Source organism: Rhinoderma darwinii, chromosome 11, assembly GCF_050947455.1.
Source record: "Rhinoderma darwinii isolate aRhiDar2 chromosome 11, aRhiDar2.hap1, whole genome shotgun sequence".
Lineage (NCBI taxonomy): Eukaryota > Metazoa > Chordata > Amphibia > Anura > Rhinodermatidae > Rhinoderma > Rhinoderma darwinii.
Genome location: NC_134697.1, coordinates 42,980,643 through 43,002,840, shown reverse-complemented (window position 1 = coordinate 43,002,840; position 22,198 = coordinate 42,980,643). Strand labels below are relative to the sequence as shown.

At 41.1% G+C, this 22,198-nt stretch overlaps 2 protein-coding genes across 2 annotated transcripts; one reads left to right on the top strand and one right to left on the bottom strand.

The window, feature by feature from the left end:
- Window positions 1-690: 690 nt before the first annotated feature.
- Window positions 691-14,427, bottom strand: DNTTIP2 (deoxynucleotidyltransferase terminal interacting protein 2). The gene is made up of 7 exons (XM_075841185.1): window positions 14,336-14,427; window positions 8,643-10,687; window positions 6,804-6,942; window positions 5,904-5,999; window positions 3,550-3,714; window positions 2,161-2,270; window positions 691-911 (listed from the first exon to the last, which is right to left on the bottom strand). Exons 1-7 carry the CDS (start codon window positions 14,402-14,404, stop codon window positions 818-820), a joined length of 2,718 nt encoding a protein of 905 aa, XP_075697300.1. The 5' UTR covers window positions 14,405-14,427; the 3' UTR covers window positions 691-817.
- A 249-nt stretch (window positions 14,428-14,676) lies between these two features.
- TFAM (transcription factor A, mitochondrial) lies at window positions 14,677-21,137 on the top strand. Its single transcript, XM_075841184.1, has 7 exons — window positions 14,677-14,825; window positions 16,102-16,259; window positions 16,816-16,886; window positions 17,535-17,684; window positions 18,532-18,627; window positions 19,619-19,675; window positions 20,553-21,137. Exons 1-7 carry the CDS (start codon window positions 14,749-14,751, stop codon window positions 20,778-20,780), a joined length of 837 nt encoding a protein of 278 aa, XP_075697299.1. The 5' UTR covers window positions 14,677-14,748; the 3' UTR covers window positions 20,781-21,137.
- Window positions 21,138-22,198: the final 1,061 nt, after the last annotated feature.

Below are 22,198 nucleotides of genomic sequence, written 5' to 3'. Positions count from 1 at the left end.
ACGTCATGTGTATTCATTCTCCTGACCACTTCTGTAGCGTCTCTGATTTACAGCACAGCAGGCATAGTCTCACGAGATTACGCTGTAAACTGTCATTCACAGCGAGATCTCACTGTGCTGTAACTCACAGAGACGCAACAGAAGTGGTCAGGATCCTGAATACACATCCCGTCCTGGCTGGAGGTAATGTATATTCATTATCAGGACACTGCAGTAATGTTAGTGTGTGTGTGTGTGTATGAGCCTGCAGATAGCGATATAGCTATATCGATATGTGCAGAGTAAATTATTGGGGAGAAGTGTAGGACGCTGATTGGTCACCGATTGGTCAGCGTCATACACTTCTTTCCACAACACCCACTTGGTCATATAGTAAAAACACGCCCAGTTGTCCATTAAGAAAGTCATTAGCATAAAGCTAATATAGGTCATAACTCCGTCAAAAATTATCGTTTTTCTAAATAAAAAACACTGCTGTAATCTACATTACAGCGCCGATCACATCATGTACAATATAGGCCACTTATAATGTGGTGACAGAGCCTCTTTAAGTTAGGGACATTTTAAAGAATAAAGCTGTATGTTTGGCTTTTCTTATTTGACTTCATAAGTCTTATATAAAAATAGTATTTTTACAACATATATAGCAGACCTAACAAAAATTAGGCTCAATATATTTTTCACAATGAGTTTGTGAAATACAAATTTTGTTTACTGTCATCAAGTTAAATTACATGTGCAGTATTATGCTGCCAGTCGCCTACTGCAGGACATGGGTGACAGGAAGACCAAAAGAAAAAAACACGCTATGTACAAATTATGTCCGGAACTTTTTCTTCTTGCGATTCTTTTTGCCTTCTGCACGGGCAGCCTTTTCTGCAATTATCTCCTTGTACTTCTTTTTATTGTATCTAGAAACAAAGTTAAATAAATAATAGTTAGAAGACAGACATTGCTGTGCCACATAGCCAGGGAAGGTGAATGGGGCTAGGCAAAAATGGTGCTATTTCTGGGAGAGAGGGGGGACGACGACGACAACACGACTAACTCTTTTACCTAATTTCAGGTACCTCCTTAAGGCCAGGATGACACACACAGTTTTGCTCAGTTTTTAAAACAAACACTGGAATGGACACAAACTAAAGGAGATGCACCAGTCTTTTTTTTTTTTTTTTATACCTTTACTTTCTCTTGAATCCACTTCTGGTTTAGCACGAAAAACTGAACCAAAACTCGACATTTAGGGTGTTCCCTCCACTTACTCTTTTTGTGAAGATAGATTATATATAAGCAGCACAGTGATGTAAAGGATAATCCGGGTGCAGGCCCTTGGATGCTAATCCAGCATTCAAATGGTACATAGAATATAAGAAGAATGGCAGCACTCTAGCAGGTTTAGCGTTTAGCGACAGAGGTGGACTTTATTCACCTTGCAAAGTTTCAGCTCACACAATGGAGCTTTTTTCGAGCAATTGCTTAAAAAAAATAATAATAATAATATATATTTTTTTTAAATTTATTTAATATTGCATTTTATGCAGTTATTTGTAGGTTCTGTTTTTAGTCATTATATTTTGAGGATCTATAGATTTATATTGGTGGATGGCATTGTACAAGTTTCAGCTCAACTATAGGAATAGCAACAGAAGAACGGCTGATTAACTTAAAACTCACACAATACCATCCTTTCCATTTAATAAACTTCCTCGACTAGTTTAAAGCTAAAGAGGTGGTGCTATCGGAGAAGCACTCAACCTTACAGCCTGCGCTGCTGAATTATCAATCCGCTGGATAGCTTTGGTCTTAGTCCCTAGGCTGCACACTCCACGGCACTGGTCCCCCAACCTGTGGCTCTTGGGCTTAATTCAATATGGCTCATGATGTGGCTGAGGTTTTTTGTACAGTCACATACACCTCCCTGCACTGCAGCAGTGCCTTCCTGGTTGACAAGAAGAAAGGAGCAGAGAGTACAGAGAGTGCATCTGTAGGAACGTAGGACCCCCATTTTCTTCCCTAACTGGCTACTGCCTGCAGAGATTGCTTTGTGTTAGAATTATACAGGTGGCATAAGAGAGTGTGTGACATGTCACAAAGAGGTGTTCTGGTAGGTATGCCAACATATAGGGTTAAAACAAAAATTACCAAATGAATAAACATTACCTCCTAAACTCTGAATCTGCAAGAAGTTCTTCCACAATTGTCCTCTTTCTTTGCTTCTTGGGAATTCGGGAATGATAAAAGTCTATAGGGTTGTCCACAACAGTACCAATCTATGGAGAAAAGCAACATAAAAATGAACTATAAAAGACCACAAACCACTAATGAACATTACGACTTCAGCTATTTTGGAACGTGTTGGTAGCCTATCCTGGTGAACACATTAACATTATTTACTGCACTGGCACAACCTCCTAACCGATGCAGAAAGCAGCCCTAAGGCTCTGTTCACACTTGCATTGTGTTTTCTGTTTATAACAGAAACATAGACGCATCGCTGGAGTCTGAAAAACGAAAAAAGAGAGAGACAGCATTTCTTCTCAACGCTCCTGTTAATATTTCCCGCTTAGCAAAGTTTTTAGTGCGGACTAGAGACTTTGTCAAGTCAGAGCTGAAATGTTGCTAAGGGGGAAATATACAGGACTGTTGAGAAGAAATGCTGTCTCTCTCTCTTCATTTTTTGGATTATAAGAACTGTAAGTCCGGGCTTCTGAGGCGAGCACTATTATATTATAGATATTTGTGGGGCTGCTGATTTCCAAGTTGCATAGCGGAATAAATCATAGCACAGATACCGCCGGTACCCGAGGCACCATATTGGCTTACAACGGGGCCCTTTGAATTTCGTAATTTTAATGAGAATAGCGCCTCTGACAGTAGTGTGAACTTAGCCGAATACTATTTATATCTTATCTATTTAGCAATACACGTGAGCAAATAAACCAAGCTAAGCAAAAATGAATAGCTGGCCCATCAGCATAGGTTTCGTTGGACATAACAGTTATACTGAATTTATTTTCCAGAGTATGAAAGTTTCACAAACACAGAGATGACTAATGCAATAGAAAATTTATCCTGCAAAACAGAAAAACACACAGAAAAAATATGATTTATAAGTTTTAAATCTGAAGACTCCCCATTCAGACATAACATCAGTAGTGAATAAAATGGACAGTATCCATGTAGGTTTAAAAAAAAAAAAAAAACGTACATATTTATCATCATCTCCAACACATACTGCTATGTTTAGACCAGTGAAGGGGTCTTTGTCAAGCATGCTTGACAAGGACCCGTGTGGGTGGAAGTGTAGCAATATGTGTTAGAGATGATCATAAACACGCACTGATCACCTGCATGGATGTTATCATTTCCATTCTCTACTAACAAAATAGGTTATTCCTCAAAAACAACCACATTAGGGTTAACCACCATTAATCCAGGTATCTGGTGTTACTATAAGTATGGTCAAGGATGAGATAATATTGGCTCAATGCCTCAACTTGGGGTGACGGGCCTGGAGAATATATATTCTATTAGGGTATACATCCATACCTGAAAATATTTTGGTAAGCCATCGCGATCATTCTTTTTATAAAAATGTTTAGGGTCCATCGCAGATCTCATTTTCAAAGCCTTCAGATCATTCTTTAATTCATCTGTCAATTCTGGAGCTTTCATGTCAAACCATCCCCTTCCAGTTGTCTTGTCCCGTTCTTCCTATAAACACAAAAGAACATAGTCATCTCCATAGAAGTACAAGCCGAAAGGATGATTTCACCCTACAAATAATATTCACCTGCAGGGAAGAAATACCTTAAAGTAGCACCAAAAAGAAACCTTATAAAAGTGTATATGAAAGTGTAGCCTAAAAGGATTGTCTACTATAGAAAACCCATTTATATATACACCCTATAAAATAATTCGGAGTTAATAGAGGGAAAATTCCCCTGTTCATCTTTTGGCTACAGTGGAGTGGTTACAAATAGCGTCTCGCTCTGGAGGACGTGTCCGGTATTACAGACATCCCAACGACTTGAATGGGCTCTGTGCAATGCTTAAATTTCCCCTGTGATGGCGCTGCAGGGAAATTGAAGACTATTGCCTCCTTCACTGCATGTTTATTGCACTACATTTTACGAATACGCCAGGAAAGCTTCCATTATATAATAATGGATCCCTATATACACGTTCAGTGCATACACCAGCTTTCCTGACGTACAGGCTCAATGGCTTACATCCCATGAAGGCAGACCACACAGTTGCTACAGGGCAAGTGGCTTGAGGGGCTCTGTGCCGCACGGCCCATAAATGTTCTATTAAAGAACATTTGTGTCGGGCGGCATGGGCTCCCGCGGTGGCATCGCTAGCACCATGAATCCGGGGACCAAGCCCCATATTTTTAGTCCAGTGCCTTGGCGACTGCCACATTCAATTGTATCTGCTCTTTCAGGACGCAGATACAATTGAATAATATGGCAGAGCAAAGAGCGATCAAGGTTAGGCCAGCAGCCTATAAGACGCTGGGACAGGATCCCTGCACAGGCCAGTGCGATGACATCACTAGATTGTGCCGGCCTACGCAAGGATCCCGTCTCGAAGTCTCATATGCTGTAGGACTGAAGAGGCTGTGGAGCTCCATTCATCGTGGGAATGAGACTAGGTGAGTATAAGCTTTTATTTGTTTGGAGGGCACTATCTACAGGGGGGCTGTGTGTGACACTATCTACAGGGAGGTTGTGTGTGGAACTATCTACAGGGAGGTTGTGTGTGGAACTATCTACAGGGAGGTTGTGACACTATAAACAGTGGGCACTGTGTGGGACACTCTCTACACTGGGGAAGAGAGGCCCAGTCCTTCCTTGTTACGCCCTTGTACACACTAAACGTAGTGAATGAACGTCATGTGAAGGAGCCTTACTGCTAGGAACACACAGCAGGGAACACTATGTGATCAGCCTTATTGTTAAGGGACCCTTTAAACAAGTAGGTAATGGCCAAAGCGGACAACCCCTTTAATAAAAAATTTTTAAAAAAGCTGCTAATATCCACCAACAGTGATAGACCAGTGACACTGGATGCCCTGTACAAGACGTTGGGAGCCCCCTGCTTTGTTTCATTTTTATCTGGTCTCTTCTAAACAAAAACAAAGGCTACGAACAAACCGCCTCTGCTACAACTTAAAAGGGTTTTTGAAAATGAACATTTTTTTTTGAAAAAAAAAAAAAAGCACTATACAAGTGTATACTTTGTAATAAATGTGAAGTGATCTGATAAACAAGAAAATATGTTTGTTTTATATATATATATATATATAATATGATTTTAATCAGTTCAATGCTGGATCCTACCATCCCCAGGTATATATGTAGGCTTAGTCCCAGTTCTGGGTGTATGTGCAGCGTAGGTTCCCACCTTACAGAGGTCGCCTTGTCGTGGCAGGTGGGCTAACACTTTTTGATCAAAATGTGCACTAAGAACCTCCCTATTTGTAGGTAGATTTAGCTTTAGTGCATATCTATTTATATTTAGTGGTTTAGGTGGCATTAGTGTTGCAGGGTGCTGTCACCATTTTTTTATATCTGCTATATATATATATATATATATATATATATATATATATATATATATATATATAAAGCTTTACCAATGCACGGACTCCAATTTTTTTTATTCACTTGAATGGGACAAGAACTGCAATTCCAGATACAGCCACTACGGAGGTGTACGGCGATGTACCTGTAAAATGTGAAAAGGCTGCGGTGACAGACGCTTCAGGCCCACTCAATCAGCTGTTCGTGGAGGTGCCAGGAGTCGAACCCCCACCAAGATTAATAACCTATCCTAATGATAGACCATCAATATAAAATACCCAGAGATCCCTTTAACAGCCTTCATGTATTGCTTACCTTGCGCAATTTTTTTAGCTTGTACTGTGATTCTGTATATGGCGGGACGCTTTCTTTCTTCTCAAAGTCAGGCGTAATGATACTTTTCCGAAGGAGCTAAACACAGAAACAGATGAGACTAAATGTGGAGCCGTGTGAAACTTCCAAGACGTATGGAAAGTAAGAGAACATACAGCAGGAATGTGAGCAAGACGGACGTGGACTAGAATGTTTCCCAGTATAAGATGAAACAGAATCCAGTCAGAGGTGATCGATCATAACCATGATCATTATTTACATGTGTACATATACACTAGAAGTGCAGACGATCTAACGCTCCCTCACCATAAAAATTCTAAAAAGGACTGTCAGTAAGAAATTCCCATGTCCCTGCTGGTAGTGAGGAAACGAAAGCTTGCAATAGTTAGTCATTAATTTTCTGTGGAACTTATGCCTATTTATGACCTGTGAATTAGAGAGGTTATAAAAATTTGATAGGTGGGGTGTCCAAAAGTCTGGGACCCCAAACATTAGAGAACGAGGGTCTGTTTACGATTAATTTATATAGATCTGATGTATAAAACGCAGCCAACACTCCAGACCGGGACATGGGGAAACTGTAATGGTGGCGGCTACCAGAGGCTGGACGTCCCCAATGATCAGACCTTTATGATCTGTCTAATACAGATGAAGTTGCAGTTACTGTTATAATAAGTTGTCTACATACCAAGATGGCTACTAGTGAATACTGCACGAAATAATAGACAATCATGTATATGTAATATTGGGAAAGTAGACTAATTATATTAACTAGGTTTCATGGCCTTACATGCTTCTCATTGGTGCCTCTATTCTAGGCGTGTGAATACATTTAGGATTGTACTGGAAATCTGCTGATTCCTATAGTCATGTAAAAAATACCTCATCTTTCTTTTTATTTCCCTTCTTCATTTTGCTAAGTAAACTTGGACCGGGATTTGGCTTTTCTGCATCAAAATTGATATAAAGGCCTCCCATCTGCTTGAGGTTGATTCCTGTGTCTATACTGGTTGACAGCGCACTGCAAAAATAAAACCAAACCAAATTACTGACACGAAAAGGCACACAAATACTAAGAAAATAAACATGGCAGCATTATGCTGGTTCAGAACAGTCAATTAAATAGCCATATTACTAATAAATGGTCACTAGGCATAAAAAGGCCCTGTAAAGCGCGTCATCTGCAAAAAAAAACGAAGACAGACCCTGTAGATCAGGGCATATAAAGTCGAAAGAGCTATTTTATAGATCCCTCGAATTCAGAAATATGCTGGAGACAAGCCAGGGGGTGCCTCCGCTCCCACTGACTGGCTCCCTGAGCTCCTGATTAAAGAAGCACTCCAGCAAAAAAATATTTTTGGCATTTATAATGCTAACTCAACGGCAATATACTAGTCATTGGTTTTTTCCCAGCCAGTTGCATCTATACATCTTGAACCTTTTTATTATAAACAGCTGTGTCTTGTATGATCTCAGTCTGAGCACTATAATAGACCATGCTCTCATGTGTAGACAGGAGGTCACTTCTCCCGTGGAGATGACTTTCTGTGAACTACAGGATTACACCATCACCAATAAAATTCCTCCTGGCAGCTCTGAGACCCCTTCTCCTCCCACTCATCTCCACCCTCCTTGTACCTCTGTATGTCCACCCCATGCATATAATGCTGATGAAGAGATCATTTTTGCCTTATCAAAGGCAGCAGAAGTGCAGTGATATAATCGGTGAGATCATACAAGGATTAGCTGCAGAGATACAAAAACTCTACTGAACCACACTAGCTGTCTATACGATCTGCGAGTGCTGTGTGCAAAGAGTCCAGTGTATTTCTATGAGATGCTGCTCATTGTCTCCAAGGGCTTACAGAGAGAAATCTTTCCCTATTAGGAGACAGGCTGAAGCTGCATCACATAGGATACAGAATAGTCTATGATGCACTATATAAGCAAAAATATATATATATTTGATGGAGTGCCTCTTTAGGGCATTGCTTCAAAGCGCACCCTGTAAGGTAATTGAACATAACACTCAGTGGATTGACCAAATCCGCAGCACTTTAGTATGCAAAGTCCAGTAAGTGCGGCTGGTTGGATAAGCAAGATGCTCAATTACCATACAGGGTGCACTTTCCAGAGGCACCTCGAATAAGGAGCCGTTCATCTGGTCTGTCCTGCTGAATGTCCATAATCTCATAAGATGTGAAGGGTGCCAGGCAACCCGCCAGATCTAAGGGATCTACTATTGAGAAACCAATTGGCTGCTAACAAGCATGTGCACTACATGTGAGTGACACCTTGATGGAGTTGCCCCGTCTAAACAACCCCTTTCCATATAGCCTATTAGGGCATATTGAATTCATCTCCAATTTGGTTTCATATCATAATAGCCAAGCTGCAATCGTGCAGGCAATGATAGAACGATCGTTACATCTATTGGGCGCTCATTTCACTTTATTTTTGATAGAAAATGTCTCAAAGTTATAGATTGCTTTCCATTGCTGAGCAGTTGCTTTAAAAGTGACATTATCGTGTCAAATTCAGTTGTCACTTTGGAAAAATGCGAACATCTCTGCACCGTGTTCTCACACGCTCATTCCTGCTTGTAGATCGAGAGATACTGAGAACGTTAAGAAATTGGAATAAAGACTATATTAGTGAATAGTGTTTTCAGCAAACTAGAGCTTCACGAAAGGTACAAAAGAGAAATTGTAAACAACTTACAAGCCCCTTTTAGGTCTGTTTAGTAAGGTTTCCTCTTCATCCACATCCTCATCTTTATCAATGAAATCTTCATCATCATCATCATCAGTCCTGTACATTTTCCCTCTTTTACCCGCCTCATTCTCAGCTTCTTTACCATCATCATCCTCCTCATCATCATCTCCGGGTTCCAGGAAATATTTTTTACTGGAGTCCACTCCAGGAGCGGTGTCAATTACAAATAGCTCATCTCCAATTACATTTTGCAGCTGCTTTGTTAACACTTTTTGGGATTTTCGTTTATCTACAACTTGTTCATGGTCTTCCTCCATAATATTCTCATCCTCCTGATGATGATCATCATCATCATCATCCTCCTCCTCTCCAGGTTCCAGGAATTTCTTTTTACTGGAGTCCATCCCAGGAGCGGTGTCAATTACAAATAGCTCATCTACTGTTACATTTTGCAGCTGCTTTGTTAAGACTCTCTGGGATTTTCGTTTATCTACAACTTGTTCATGGTCCTCCTCTACCTCCATAATATTCTCATCCTCCTTATGATGATCATCCGCCGCCTCCTCCTCATCATCATCATCATCATCATCATCATCCTCCTCCTCCTCTCCAGGTTCCAGGAATTTCTTTTTACTGGAGTCCATCCCAGGAGCGGTGTCAATTACAAATGGCTCATCCACGGTTACATTTTGCAGCTGCCGTGTTAAGACTCTCTGGGATTTTCGTTTATCCACAATATGTTCATGGTCGTCTTCTACCTCTATAATATTCTCATCCTCCTGATGACGATCATCATCATCATCATCACTTGATTCTGTCTTCTGACTGTCATCACTAAACAAACATATTTTCATACTTTCAGCCATATTTGTGCTTTCTGGCACATCCTGAAGATTTTCATTTTTTTCTTCAGCTGCATGATTATCATTTGTGAAGTGGCTTTTCTCCATGGCAGGCTCTTCTTCCATGGAATCTTCTGAAAGTCGAAGCATTTGGTCTGGAACAATATTTTCTTCTGGCCCAGTTTCACTTGATTGTAATTCTGACATGGCACTGGTTTCTGCAGACAAGTCAACTTCATTTGTCATGGGGCTTTCATCCGCTTCTGGTTGTTCTACAGCTACAATTTTGTTTGCAGTGTCGCTACGTGTGGGCTCATTTTCATCATCAGAAATAGTAATAACCTCAGCTTCCTGAATTGCTGGCTGCTTTTGTGGACGCCTAGGTGGAGAAGATAAAACATGTTGTTCTCCTGTAGAAGACAGGGCATCTGATGTTACACCCCGTGCATTAGGACTCGTTTTCTTCAGAGTCTCTTGATCTTCGGCACCACCTTTGTTACTTTTACTGACACACTCAACCTCATCTGACTGCAATTTCGATGTATTCCTCCTGCTAGAACGTCTAGCAAGAGGCTGTAGAGAAAATCCAGAACTACAGGATTCAGCATCGGATGTTTGTTCCGTCTGAAATTCATTGACAATGGACGATGAACGTCTTGCAATAGATCTCCTTGTAGACCTGGTGGCAATATTTCTCAATCCTAAAACCGAAGAAGAATTTGATTCTGCCTCAGAAACATCGGATGTAGGTTCTAAAACCAAAATCGACTTTCGACTCCTAGTAGAGCGCAAACGTGAGGCGGTTCCAGGTTGTTTTTTTCTGGCTGTGGAAACAGATGAGCAGTTTGATTCGGCTTCAGATAAATCTGTATCTTCCTTGGATTCAATAATGGGTTCAGTGATCAAAGCCGACCCTTGGCTTCTCAACTTTCTGGTGGAGTCTGCGAGTTGTCCAAGGCTTTGACTGCTCTTAAGTCTTCTTGTGGAAGTATTGGAGGCAGTGGATTCTGCTTCAGAAACCGCTGCATCTGACTGTCCACTTCTATGCCTACTTCTGGTGGTGATCGGTGTACTCGGCTTCACGGAGTCAGATTTTAAGGGGCTTCTACTTGTTCCTTCATCTGTGCTGTATTCACCCTTCTGTATATCTTTCCTAAAAGATCTTCGTGTCTGCATTGGGGAGGATGGGGAGGAAACTTTCTCTGCGGTCTAAAAAACAAAACAAAAAAACCATCATCAACGTGTAAATTAATCAATAACAATCGATCATGAAAGATCTACAGACCAAGCTTTTAGATGGATTCAGGTCTACTTCACACAAGCACAGTATGGACAAAAAGACAGGAATAGAATACTCGTTGATTTGTCGCTATTTAGTGTCGTGTCAGGATTTATTCGTTTTTTCAGCCCGGTGTCAGACATTTTCTCCCATTGCCAAACCACAAAAACGGAAGCCAAATTGTATGTGGGTGATTATGCACGTATGAACGTTGTGATATCCTTTATATATTCACTCGGTTTGCAGTACATAGCACTAGTTGTAATTTGGGATCATCTTAGATTCTATATTTCAGAAAGAGCAAGGTCATTTTCATTCTGGTCTGGTCTTACCCCAAATCATGGGTCATCACCACATTATTGTTTGTGACCCTCATTTGAGTAATTTCCTTTTTTTATTTTTTATTTTAATATCGGTGTATGTATTATTTTTCTTGTGTACATTAATAAAGTGTTCAAACGTTTTCTATTTTTGAACTATTTCTTGTTTGCGAAGACAACCACAAAAATGGACATAATATAATCAAAATAAGAGGTTGAATAGATTTTCAGGGTCTATTGGCTTCTAAAGGTTAAATAAGGTACGAATATTGACGAACATGGAGCATGTTTGAAATAAGAACATAAAAAAACATCATTTCAACCCCACACGGGGTGAAAATGCTGCGGAAATTCCACCCATAATTTCAATGTTGATATTTTGAAGATTTTCCGCAAGATAAATTAACACTGCAAATCTATTTCCTTATGTGTTTTATGCTGATTTTTTTTTCTTCAGTTCGTGGATCAGATTTGTTAACGTCTCATCCACTTTGCTGCTACTGTAATATGCAACAGAAATTGTGGACGGATATACATAACCGTTCCGTGTGCAGGAGGGCTAAAAGCTATGGAAACCTTTGGAGCCTTTTTTTTTTTTCCCTAATGAAATGTATTTCTTTTGTTCAACTTTTGATTTTATTAGTATTAAGCTTATATGAGGTGTCAGAGGCACAAAGGAGCCGATGTCAGCCAAACTGTCAGACCAGCTCGCTGACGGATTTAGCTGACAGCGGTGTTCGGCAGCTTCTATGTACAAAGGAAACATAGAAGCCACAGTGCTGAATTGGAGCAAAATGTTTAATTAAAGGGCAACTAAACGTTCTAACTTCTGACATGTCATAGTGACATGTTAGAGGTTTTGATTGGTGGGGGTCCAAGCACTGAGACCCCCACAAATCGCTAAAACAAAGCGGCAGAAGAGCTCGTGTGAGAGCTGAGCCACTTCGTTTCTGTTCGTCTTTTTCCGGAAAGCCGTTGTAGCGGTGTACAGGCCCATAGACTTTCTATCGAGTCCATGCACCGCTACACCGATTTCCAGAAAAAGCCGAACGGAAACGATGCGATTCAGCGCTCACAAGAGCGCTTCTGCCGCTTCGTTTTAGTGACTGGTGGGCGTCTCAGTGCTTGGACCCCCACCAAACTTCTGACACATCACTATGACATGTCAGAAGTTTGTTGAATGTTTACTTACCCTTTTAAGTATATTACAAAAAAATGAATACTATCCTAAAATACATCCATTTAATTTTTTTTATTTTTAAAAAAGGCATCAAAGGTTTCCATAGTTTTTAATACAGAAAGGGATGACAAGTCTCTGCAAGACATTTCAGATGTTACATTCTAGCGAAACTTCCAGGATCTGTATAAAAACAAGTGCATGGGAAAACGATGGCGCATTGGAGCGTCTACTTTTCTTCTGCACCAATATATCTGTATGGAAATGACTAGGATGAGAAACGCTACGGTCTTCACAATAATTCTAAAAAAAAAACACATTCGAGTTTGCATGAGAAATAAACAAAAGAATGAATAAACATCAGACAGAGAGTAAATAGTAAATACAGAACTCGCGATGTCACCGGCCTTCCTACACTACCAGCAGCAGCTCATTCTAAGTTCAAACAGAAAAAGGCAGCAATGAAAAACTCTCAGAATAAGAGACAGATACATTGCAGGGCCTGAAGGGATGGCGCATGACGTCTATCTTTGGCGTACTTTGAATCTTTAGGATGTGCGTCACACCTCAGGCCCAGCACTAGGCCATGATCACACACAGAGTTTTGATGCTGTTTTTGTGGCAGTTTTTTTTAGCCAAAGCCAGAAGTGGATCCAAAAAGGATGGAAAGGTATAAAGAAAAGACTGATACGGCTGCTTTCTTTTGTATCAACTTCTGTGTTTGGCTCCAAAATATGAGCCAAACACTGCACCAAAACGGTCTGCGCGATTCTGGCCTAACAGTAATTTCTGTGGTTTTCCTATAAAGGGAATCGGTCACGTTGAAACTTTAGTTTTATCTGCATGCAGCATGTTAGAGGAGGAGCCGGGCGATTTATATGTATTTTTGTGAAAAAAGACTCAGTATAACTTGTGTTGTTCATTTAAATCCCGGCTCCGTCTGAGTTTAGGAGTCCAGTAGTAGGTCTCAGTTAATGATTGACAATCTTTCCCTATGAGTGTGGACATCGCGATTGCTGTCAATCACTAATTATGACCACCCACTGGACTCCTAGGGCCAGAATGAACAGAGATTTAGCTTAATAAATTACAAAGTTATACTGAATCTTTTCCCACAAAACTACATATCAGCTCAGCTCCTCTCACTTTATAACATGCTGCATACAGATCAGTATACATATTTAAAGTGACAGGTTCCCTTTAAGGTGTGGATGCTGCTAACCCGTACCTCACTCACAGTAAGGTTGCTTTTTGGTAGGGTCCTTTCTGTACAGCATTAGATGAATGAATTACTGACCACTAGCTAGGTAATGGCTCTACCATTCTACCACAGCAAACTCATACGTACACACATATATATATATATATATTTATTTCTTCCTCACTTAGTAGAGGCATTATATATATATATATATATATATAGTTAACCTGGCCAAGCATGTAAATAGATTCCCTCAGTGCAATTGGAGCAGTCATCAGGAAACAGGCAAACACCCTAGATCAGGGGTCAGCAGTCTTCTGCACTCCAGCTGCTGTGAAACTACAATTCCCAGCATGCCCTGGCAGCCTTTGGTTTGAATAAAAAAGCCTTTGGCTGTCAGGGTATGCTGGGAGTTGTAGTTTTACAGCAGGTAGAATGCCGAACGTTGCTGACCCCTGTCCTAGATATTTACCCACAATATTTTTACCATGTAAACACTGCATTTTTGCAATTACAGAATTCAAAACTTCAATTATTTTAGCATCATATTAATAAGTCATCATTGGTAATGATGGTAAAATAGTTCAAATCACCAACAATTATACGCTTCATGGTCAACTAAAGCGTAAGAAAACAATGTACTTTGCTATGTAACCCACGACACAATGTAATATTTCCACTATGGCCTACTAATTGAAGGAGATTTGCTAGTTTAATTTCAGACATATGATCACAGATGGCTATCCGCTTTAAATGCAGCATGCCTGGACTTATAACGCTGCTTGCTGTACTGCACATAAACTAAAGCTGTTAAAAATCGGCCTGCACATTGTACAGCGGCCGCCTTACTCTCCCTCATTCCCGGCACCGATGACATTACCCGTTCCGGTGCACTAGTCTCCCCCTCATCCTCAGGCTCCACACGCGTTCCTCGCCTGGTCGCCACCATCTTGCTAACTAGCTGTCAACTCACGCATGCGTACAACACTTTCGGAAACCATCTACTATGTGCGTCCCTGAAAATACACCGACCGGAAACATCACTCATGCACAAACGTTCCGGTAGTTTTCACCCATACGAATGTAATAAAAATGAACATATATTAGCATCAAATTAAACAAATCGGAGTCTTGCTACACTTACAATGCTTTTCAAGTAAATATACATGTGTTTACTTCCTATGTACTGCCCTTATACAGAAAGAGGCAAAGGGAAGTGACGTATGTGCCAGAGGTGATCCGGCATGCAGTGCGGCTGAGCGGGACTCCCAGGAGCGTGTTTGTCCATCAGACATGGTTTCCCTGCTGTCAAGAGGCGTCGGTCTCCTTGTTAAGTCCTTGGCCGGGCTCAGCTGCACACAAGTAACAAGGTGTCAGCCGTAGGGTCGGGGGGATGTGATCTGTTATAGATAACCATTACACAAAGCCTCATATGTATGACCTGTTTAGATTTGTATGTGTGTGTATATATATATATATATATATATATATATATACATACACACACACACACACACACACACACACACACACGCACGCTCTTACTTTATTTATGTACTCTCAATATCCTCAGACTCTGTCAAAAATCCTGGACATAATAGTGTAATGTTCAGCGTTATTTTGTCCAGCGAAAACCGCAATGGGACGGAAAAACAAACGCAGACACTATAGGATAAAAGGAGAAAGTCTAAAATATAAGTGTATGAGGGCGGATGAATTAAAAGCTGGCAAAGGAAATGTGAGCAGGTGCCAAAGCAAAAGATCAGATTCAAGCTCTCATTTTTTCAGAGTCCCTTTTGAAAATGAAAGACAGAATCTGATTGGTTACTTTGGGCAACAACTCCACTTCTCCCTTGTACTATTTTTGATAAATTTCTCTAATATGCTCATTCAACTTTTATTAAAGGGTACCTGTCAGGTTGACCATGCCGTCTGATCTGCATGTGTCGTGTTATAGAGCTGGAGGAGGCGACTAGATTGATATATAGGTTTGTGGAAACATATTTAGTATAACTTGTATTTTATTCATTTAAACCTCTGCTCATTCTGGGGTTAGGAGTCCAGTGGGCGGTCCTACCTAATGACTGACAGCCTTCCCTGTGTGGGGAGTGTGCAGAGATCGCTGTTAATCATTGATTATGACCGCCCACTGGACTCCTAATACTAGAATGAGCAGAGGTTTAAATGAATAAAATACAAGTTATACTGAATCCTTTCCCACAAATCTTTCAATCTACCAGACTTAATTTTTTGTTTGTGAAAATTTTCTTATTGCCATTTTTCATGTTCTATGGAGAAAAACGCCAATAGGTTTTAAAGTAACATGTGGCCACAGCGTTTGTTTGCCCCCTAAAAATGTGTAAAAGAGCAGCGAAAAATGCCACCGAAAACCCGTCAAAACACTGTGTGTAAAACTGGCCTTGTAGACGAACTCGTGCCCTGCTCCATTCGCTGACCATAGGGCTCCAATAGGTAAACCCCTTTAACTCATTCTTCTCTCCAAACAACCAGCTCTTTCTTCACAATCTCATACAGAGTGATCTTCTAGATTTGTCCATTTTCAGCTGAATGGTCACTGTATCTGATGGTGCAGTGAGATAGTGTTCTGAAATGACACACAAGGGTCAACGATTCTCTCATTCACAGATGCAACAGCCTCCCAGGAGCACTGCCAACCTTACAGTTCTCCGCAACAAGGTGGTTCTCCAAGCCGCAATCGCAAGACGACTTGCCAAAACGTCCTCTGACATCCTATCTCCGTTTTGTGATTCAGCAGCGGCCAACAATAGTGAAACAGTTTCCTGGTGAGTGCGATCCAACCGCTGCAGAGGTGGCCATCGGACTCTCCCAATGACCAGAAATGCATAGAGTAGCCTATCGATATGTCGATTTTAAAGGGGTTATCTGTCTAAGACAACCCGAAGCTGATCACATGGGTTTCTGCGGTAGAGTTAGTAGCCCCAAAACTAGTGACATATTCCCTTAAATGAGCCGCACCCCTGCATGACCAGACTTCCCTGCCCTTCCTTTACTCCACCTGTGATTGCCGCCTGCTGACTTCTACAGCTAAACGGGAGTTAGGGAAATCCTTCTGCAAGCAGAAAACCCCATTAAACAGACTCTCCAGTTTTGCAGTCACTCATTATAGATCAACTTGTATTCTGAGCTGACCATATTTTGTTATGTGTAAATTCCATCTATCTGGATCCAGAAAAGAGATTGTAGGCACATATATATATAGTCCCTTGTGCTGCAACGATCAGCTGTCTGTGTAGTCCTGGCTGGAATAATAAATATATTGCCCCTAATGTTTTATACATATTTAAATTATATTTGCTTATTTTTTTTTTCTTGCAACAGAGGCAAAGCTGCCAGAAATATCTAAACTGCTTGCCCTGGAATGGAGAGGACTTTCAGAATCTGCAAGAAAAGTAATACAGATATTATATTAATGTACAGCAATATGTTTTTTTTTGGGGGGGTGGGACAGGTGTTAGTGTAGATCACACAGTATGATTTTACAATTATGACTAATGATTAGCAGGGAATTACTACACACATATACGCGGGCTCTGTCAAGGGGTATCCTGGAAAAGGGACTGATGCTAGGAGGAATAAAATGCACCAAATTTACTAAAGACACAAGGAAAACAAACATTTAATATGCCTAGTGAGTTGTCATGTGCCTCATGTTGATAAATTTGGTGCGGTTTGGCCAACTCGTGAGATCACGCATTTCGCACCGCTATTGATAAATCTCATGCATTGCCTTTAAAGCGTCTGTGAAGTGGGATAAGCGTTCTGGTCATTTTTGTTTCAATCTTATCCATAACCACAAAATGTACCTTAATGTATAATATTCACTTATATGACTACTTGTCAGTCCCTGCTCGGAGTTGTGATTTTGCCACTGTTGGGGGAAGGGGGGCACAGTTAAAGATCGCTGATCCAAAGTAATTAGTTATATTTGTGGAGGCCAAAAAATGATTAGATCTATGCATTTTCTCAGGAAGTCTCTATAGTTGTAGATGCGGATTCTCATAAGGGGAAAAAACAGACCTTATTGTGTTCTATTCCAGCCGTACATAGAGGCTGCCAATGAGGAACGGTTAATATACAAAGATGAAGTCAGAAAATACAAGGAGTCTTTGAGTCCTCTTGAGCTGGAGCTGTTGAAGGAAAAAAGAAAACGAAGGCTGGTGAAGCGAAAGCACATAATACATAAGCGGGTAAGAGATGATGGAAAGCTCCTATAAGAAAAGCTTTAGTAACATAGTCTAATGTGGTAAATGGTGTGACCGGGCAAATATCAAGACCGTGTCAATACATCTTAGAGCTGGACAACTGTGTCACCTGAGACAGACTGGTTGCTAGGTATATACTGACAGATACGTCCTTGTATGAGGCTGACGGGCTGCTTGTCTCTAACAACCAGTTTGTCCTGTATCATTAAGGCCTTTAGATCAGGGGTCAGCAACCTTCGGCATGTCAGCTGTTGTGAAACTACAACTCCCAGCATGAACAGACAGCCGAAGGCATTGTTATTCCAGCCAAAGGCTGTCCGGGCATGCTGGGAATTGTAGCTTCGCAACAGCAGAGGTGGCGAAGGTTGCTGACCCCGGCTTTAGATAAAGGCTGGATTGGAGCAGAGCTGAGAGCATAGTTGTCGAGAGGAGTCGTCCAAGAATCGAGAATATCCCCCCCAAATAGAGATGAACAAATCTTTGAAAATTTGCCTACTCTGCGTTTTGCCAGCAGGTGAATGGTTTAATGCAAAGCTATATTTGTTGCAAAAAGAAAGCCAATGGAGGATGAATTGCTGGCTTGTGGATCCACGTTTCCACCTCTATTGGCTAATATGCCGGAGTTTAAATAGATTTCTCACCACTGAAAAACATACTTACCTGGGGATGCTGGGAGGTCTCCCTGTATGTAGTGTGTAGCCCTCCTCTCAGTATGTAGAGTGAACAGTCATATATGTAGTTGACACATCATTGATTTTGAAGGGTTTCGGGTAGTTTTTCATTCATTTCTATTTACAGTATATAATCCGGTTATGATTCGTTTCTCTCTCAGGAATTGACATTACTTGGAAAACCCAAAGGATCCCGGAACGCTTACAACATCTTCATGTCTGAACATTTCCATGAAGCCGGCGGCGCTAACTTATCGGTGGGCACTTACATTGTGTACCGGAACTGATGTGTTTTCTAGTACCGTAATGGGTTGCCTTATACTTACATGAGGATGCTTCTCTTCTTGAGGTTCAGATAGCTGCTGATGTTGCTGTTGGTTCTGATAATTATAGTACTTGGTATATAGTATAGTACTGGGGATTTGCATATCAGCAAGTAGGTAAGTGAATATGTTACAAAGTGTCAGAACATCAAGTGTTAACACATTGTAATAAATATTGCATTAAAATTCTGCTACAACATGTATAGGGTAGCAGGGTGCTGTCAGCGGCGAGGGCTGGTCCTCTTGAGCTGTCGCACAGATGACATGACTTCAATAGAACTCCATGGAACAAGGCTTGTCCGTTCTGCCGCTCACAAGGACAAACCTACTGCTGCCTGCTCCGCTGTACATGTAGCTGTATGCAAAATGTTAAAGGAAAACTCCACTTTTATTTTTTTTATTGCACCCTCTACATTGGTGTTTCAGTGGGGTGCTGTGTGCAGAAATAGACCAGATGCAGGGATTGGTAAGTTTTTTTGGGTCCAGCGTCGTTTGTGATCTTCATTCTGACCTGGTCTGGAATCGCTGCTTTTCAGAAAACCGGAAGTAAGGCTCCCAATTCATTCCTATGGAGTCTCGTTCTGGCTCCCATAGGAATGCATTGAGAGCCTGAGTTCGGGTTTAGTCTAAAGCACAGCGATTCCAGACACGTCAGAGGGAAGATCACGTGAGCGGCGCTGGACCCGAAAAAGACAAGATGCGGGGATCGGTAAGTATTTCTGCACACAGCACCCCACTGAAACAAATGGAGGGTGCAATAAAAAAAAAGTGGAGTGCTTCTTTAACACAACAGTGCAAGGTAGAATGGAAGCAAATATGTGATCCGGCACTATGGTTGTAGTGCAGAACACTAAGTATATAACAATTGCTATTTATGTATTCTACTTTTGACTTTAATTCTTAATAATTATTTTTTATATTTCAGGAAAAGATGAAGAGTCTACATGAAGATTGGGACAGACTGCCGCACTCACAAAAACATGTAAAGGAGGTTCTAATAACTTCTAACTGCTTAAATGGGTTGTCCAGTCATACAAAATAGATGGCCTATCCTATGGATAGGCCATCAATATCTGCTCAGTGGGGGCCTGGCACCCCTGCCGATCAGCTGTTTGGAAGGGACCGCAGTACTCATGCAAGCACTGCTTCCCCTTCATTAATGTCACTGCTCATACTGTGAGCCGTCGACACGCTTGTAGCGGCGGTTATCAGTATTACAGCCTTCTTCCATTCACTTCAATGGGAGACGGCTTCATCACTGTGAACCGCCGCTACAAGCGTGTCGGCAATTCACAGTACAAGCAGGTAAGGAATGAAGGGGAAACAGCGCTCGTACGAACGCAGAGGCCCCTTCAAAACAGCTGATTGGCACGGGTGCGAGGAGTCGAACCCCCACCGTTCAGATATTGATGTGCTATCCTGAGGATAGTTCATCCGTTTTTTACAACCCCTTTAAGGACTGCGTTACATTACTTTACCGTGCATGTGCTGAGCTCTGTGCCCACACTAGTAAATTTACACCACAGCCAGACACCAGAGCCGTTCTTTACCACTTCAGTATTCTCTCTTTCACATACACCGTGCTGAATGAGCGCTGTGTATACGGTAGAGGCAAGGGCAGTGTAAGAACATTTTTGTGATAGAAGTTTTATTTTCTTAAATAAAATAATAGCAGCATGCGTAATCCAGCACAGATTTGCTTAGTTTTCCCCATTAACTTCAAATGACATGGAATCACACATTGGGCCCCCCTATTCTAATTTCTTTTCTTAGGGTCCGTTTTGTTTTCTCTAATTTAAAGAGACAAGACTTCGAAATCTTGACATTATTCTTAAAGGGTTTTTTGTGTGTTCTCACAGATGTATATACAGCTGGCTCAAGATGACAAGATCCGGTATGAGAATGAAATGAAAGCTTGGGAGGAGCAGATGCTTGAAATGGGGAGAGAAGATCTTATACGAATAAAGTCAAGAAAGCGACTTATTAAAGACGCCGCAGTGATGCACGAAGCAAGACTTAAAAGGCGACTGCCCAAGAAGAGCGCTAGAGGAGGTAAAAAGGCTGACCAATGGAAGAATGAAAAATAATACTGGGGCCGGCTGCTGTAAAGCCTCTCATGGTAAATGACAGTTCTATGCGCCAGGGTTGCCTGATCAGAATGCCAGTGACATGACATCTCCTACCAAGATCATGGCAAGTGATTGTATGGACTCTTCTACCCTGAATATTGTTTAAGCCTTTTCAGATTCATCCCATCCCAGAGAGGACTGTCCTGCTGTCCCCAAATAAATCACACCCTCCGTTTCAACAACTTTGTTGGTCAATTTAATAATGTTCAATTTTTGCTTCTGTGTGCTATTATTATTCTGACAAGTATCAGTGGTTGGAATTTCATTTTTTTTTATATTCCGAGAAAAATAAATGTGTTATATAAATCTTTAAAATGTCAACTGTTGGTAGTGTTTTTCACCACACACGTGTCACACATTACTGGTTATTTTACTAGAATTTACCAGACTGGCCAAATATTACGTTGCAGTGAACTCTGAAAAATCCTGTTCACACAATACATCTTGGGGTCTTTTTACACCGGCTAGTATTGGCCCGATCGGGCGCTCCTTTCACAAGGAGCTATGGATGGGGACAAGCGAAGGTTACTACGATCGCTCGTCCCCATGCGTTTCCATCATGTTGGCAGAGCGTGTCCCTGTTTACACACGGAGATGCGCTGCCAACAAGGATAATATTTTGTGCTGCATAAACGATAGAATCAGCCGATGAACAAGCATTGCTCATTCATTGTCTGATTGTTGCCCTGTTTACAGCGGGCAATGATAGGGAAGAAGCGTTCATATGAACCCTTGTTTGCCTGATCATTGACTCCTCTAAAAGGGCCTTTAGACTGGCGTTCACATCTTGTTTTTACTGTACGTCAGACGTGCCCGTTTTGATATGAAAACAGTGTCAAAACATGCGCCACAGTGTGTACATTAATTTCTATGGACACGACGGACGCCATAATAGTGTCGTTTATTCTTATGTTCTATCCTTTTTTTTTTTTTTTTCTCCAAGTCCTGAAAAGTGTAGTCTATTACACTTTTCAGTACTATTCCAAAACGCACACCGCACGTATACGTTTCTAGTTGTATTGAAGGCAATAGCGACGTATGGATGACGAATGCCACCTTAAACCCTACGATTGCATACGTAAATTTTTTATGTTTTGACACCATATATGGGAAATTACTTTATGAGACAAAACAATTACTCCCCTCTGCCAAGCCCCTCAGTCCTCACGCCAGAAAACACTGCAGCCCCTCCCTACGTCTTGCTTTTATATTTTGACTTTACAAATCCTTATTGATTTGGCTCAAGAACAAAAACGTATACGATTTTAGAAGTAAGACTGGACACAAACGTATACCACAAGAAAAAGTAAGCGTATCTCACAAATGCATAGGTTTTTTGTAACTTTTTAAACGTATACTTCGGCGTGTACTATAAA

What these genes read in the sequence shown, in the direction of transcription:
- DNTTIP2 (XM_075841185.1), bottom strand. Translation starts at nt 14,404, where the DNA reads ATGGTGGCGACCAGGCGAGGAACGCGTGTGGAGCCTGAGGATGAGGGG. An exon ending in GAAATAAAAAGAAAGATGAG is followed by an intron (nt 6,000 to 6,803) that starts GTATTTTTTACA and finishes TTCTGTGTTTAG; the next exon opens with CTCCTTCGGAAAAGTATCAT. An exon ending in GCTTACCAAAATATTTTCAG is followed by an intron (nt 2,271 to 3,549) that starts GTATGGATGTAT and finishes TTTTCTCCATAG; the next exon opens with ATTGGTACTGTTGTGGACAA.
- TFAM (XM_075841184.1), top strand. Translation starts at nt 14,749, where the DNA reads ATGGTTTCCCTGCTGTCAAGAGGCGTCGGTCTCCTTGTTAAGTCCTTG. An exon ending in AGCTGCACACAAGTAACAAG is followed by an intron (nt 14,826 to 16,101) that starts GTGTCAGCCGTA and finishes TCTCATTCACAG; the next exon opens with ATGCAACAGCCTCCCAGGAG. An exon ending in AGCACATAATACATAAGCGG is followed by an intron (nt 17,685 to 18,531) that starts GTAAGAGATGAT and finishes TTTCTCTCTCAG; the next exon opens with GAATTGACATTACTTGGAAA.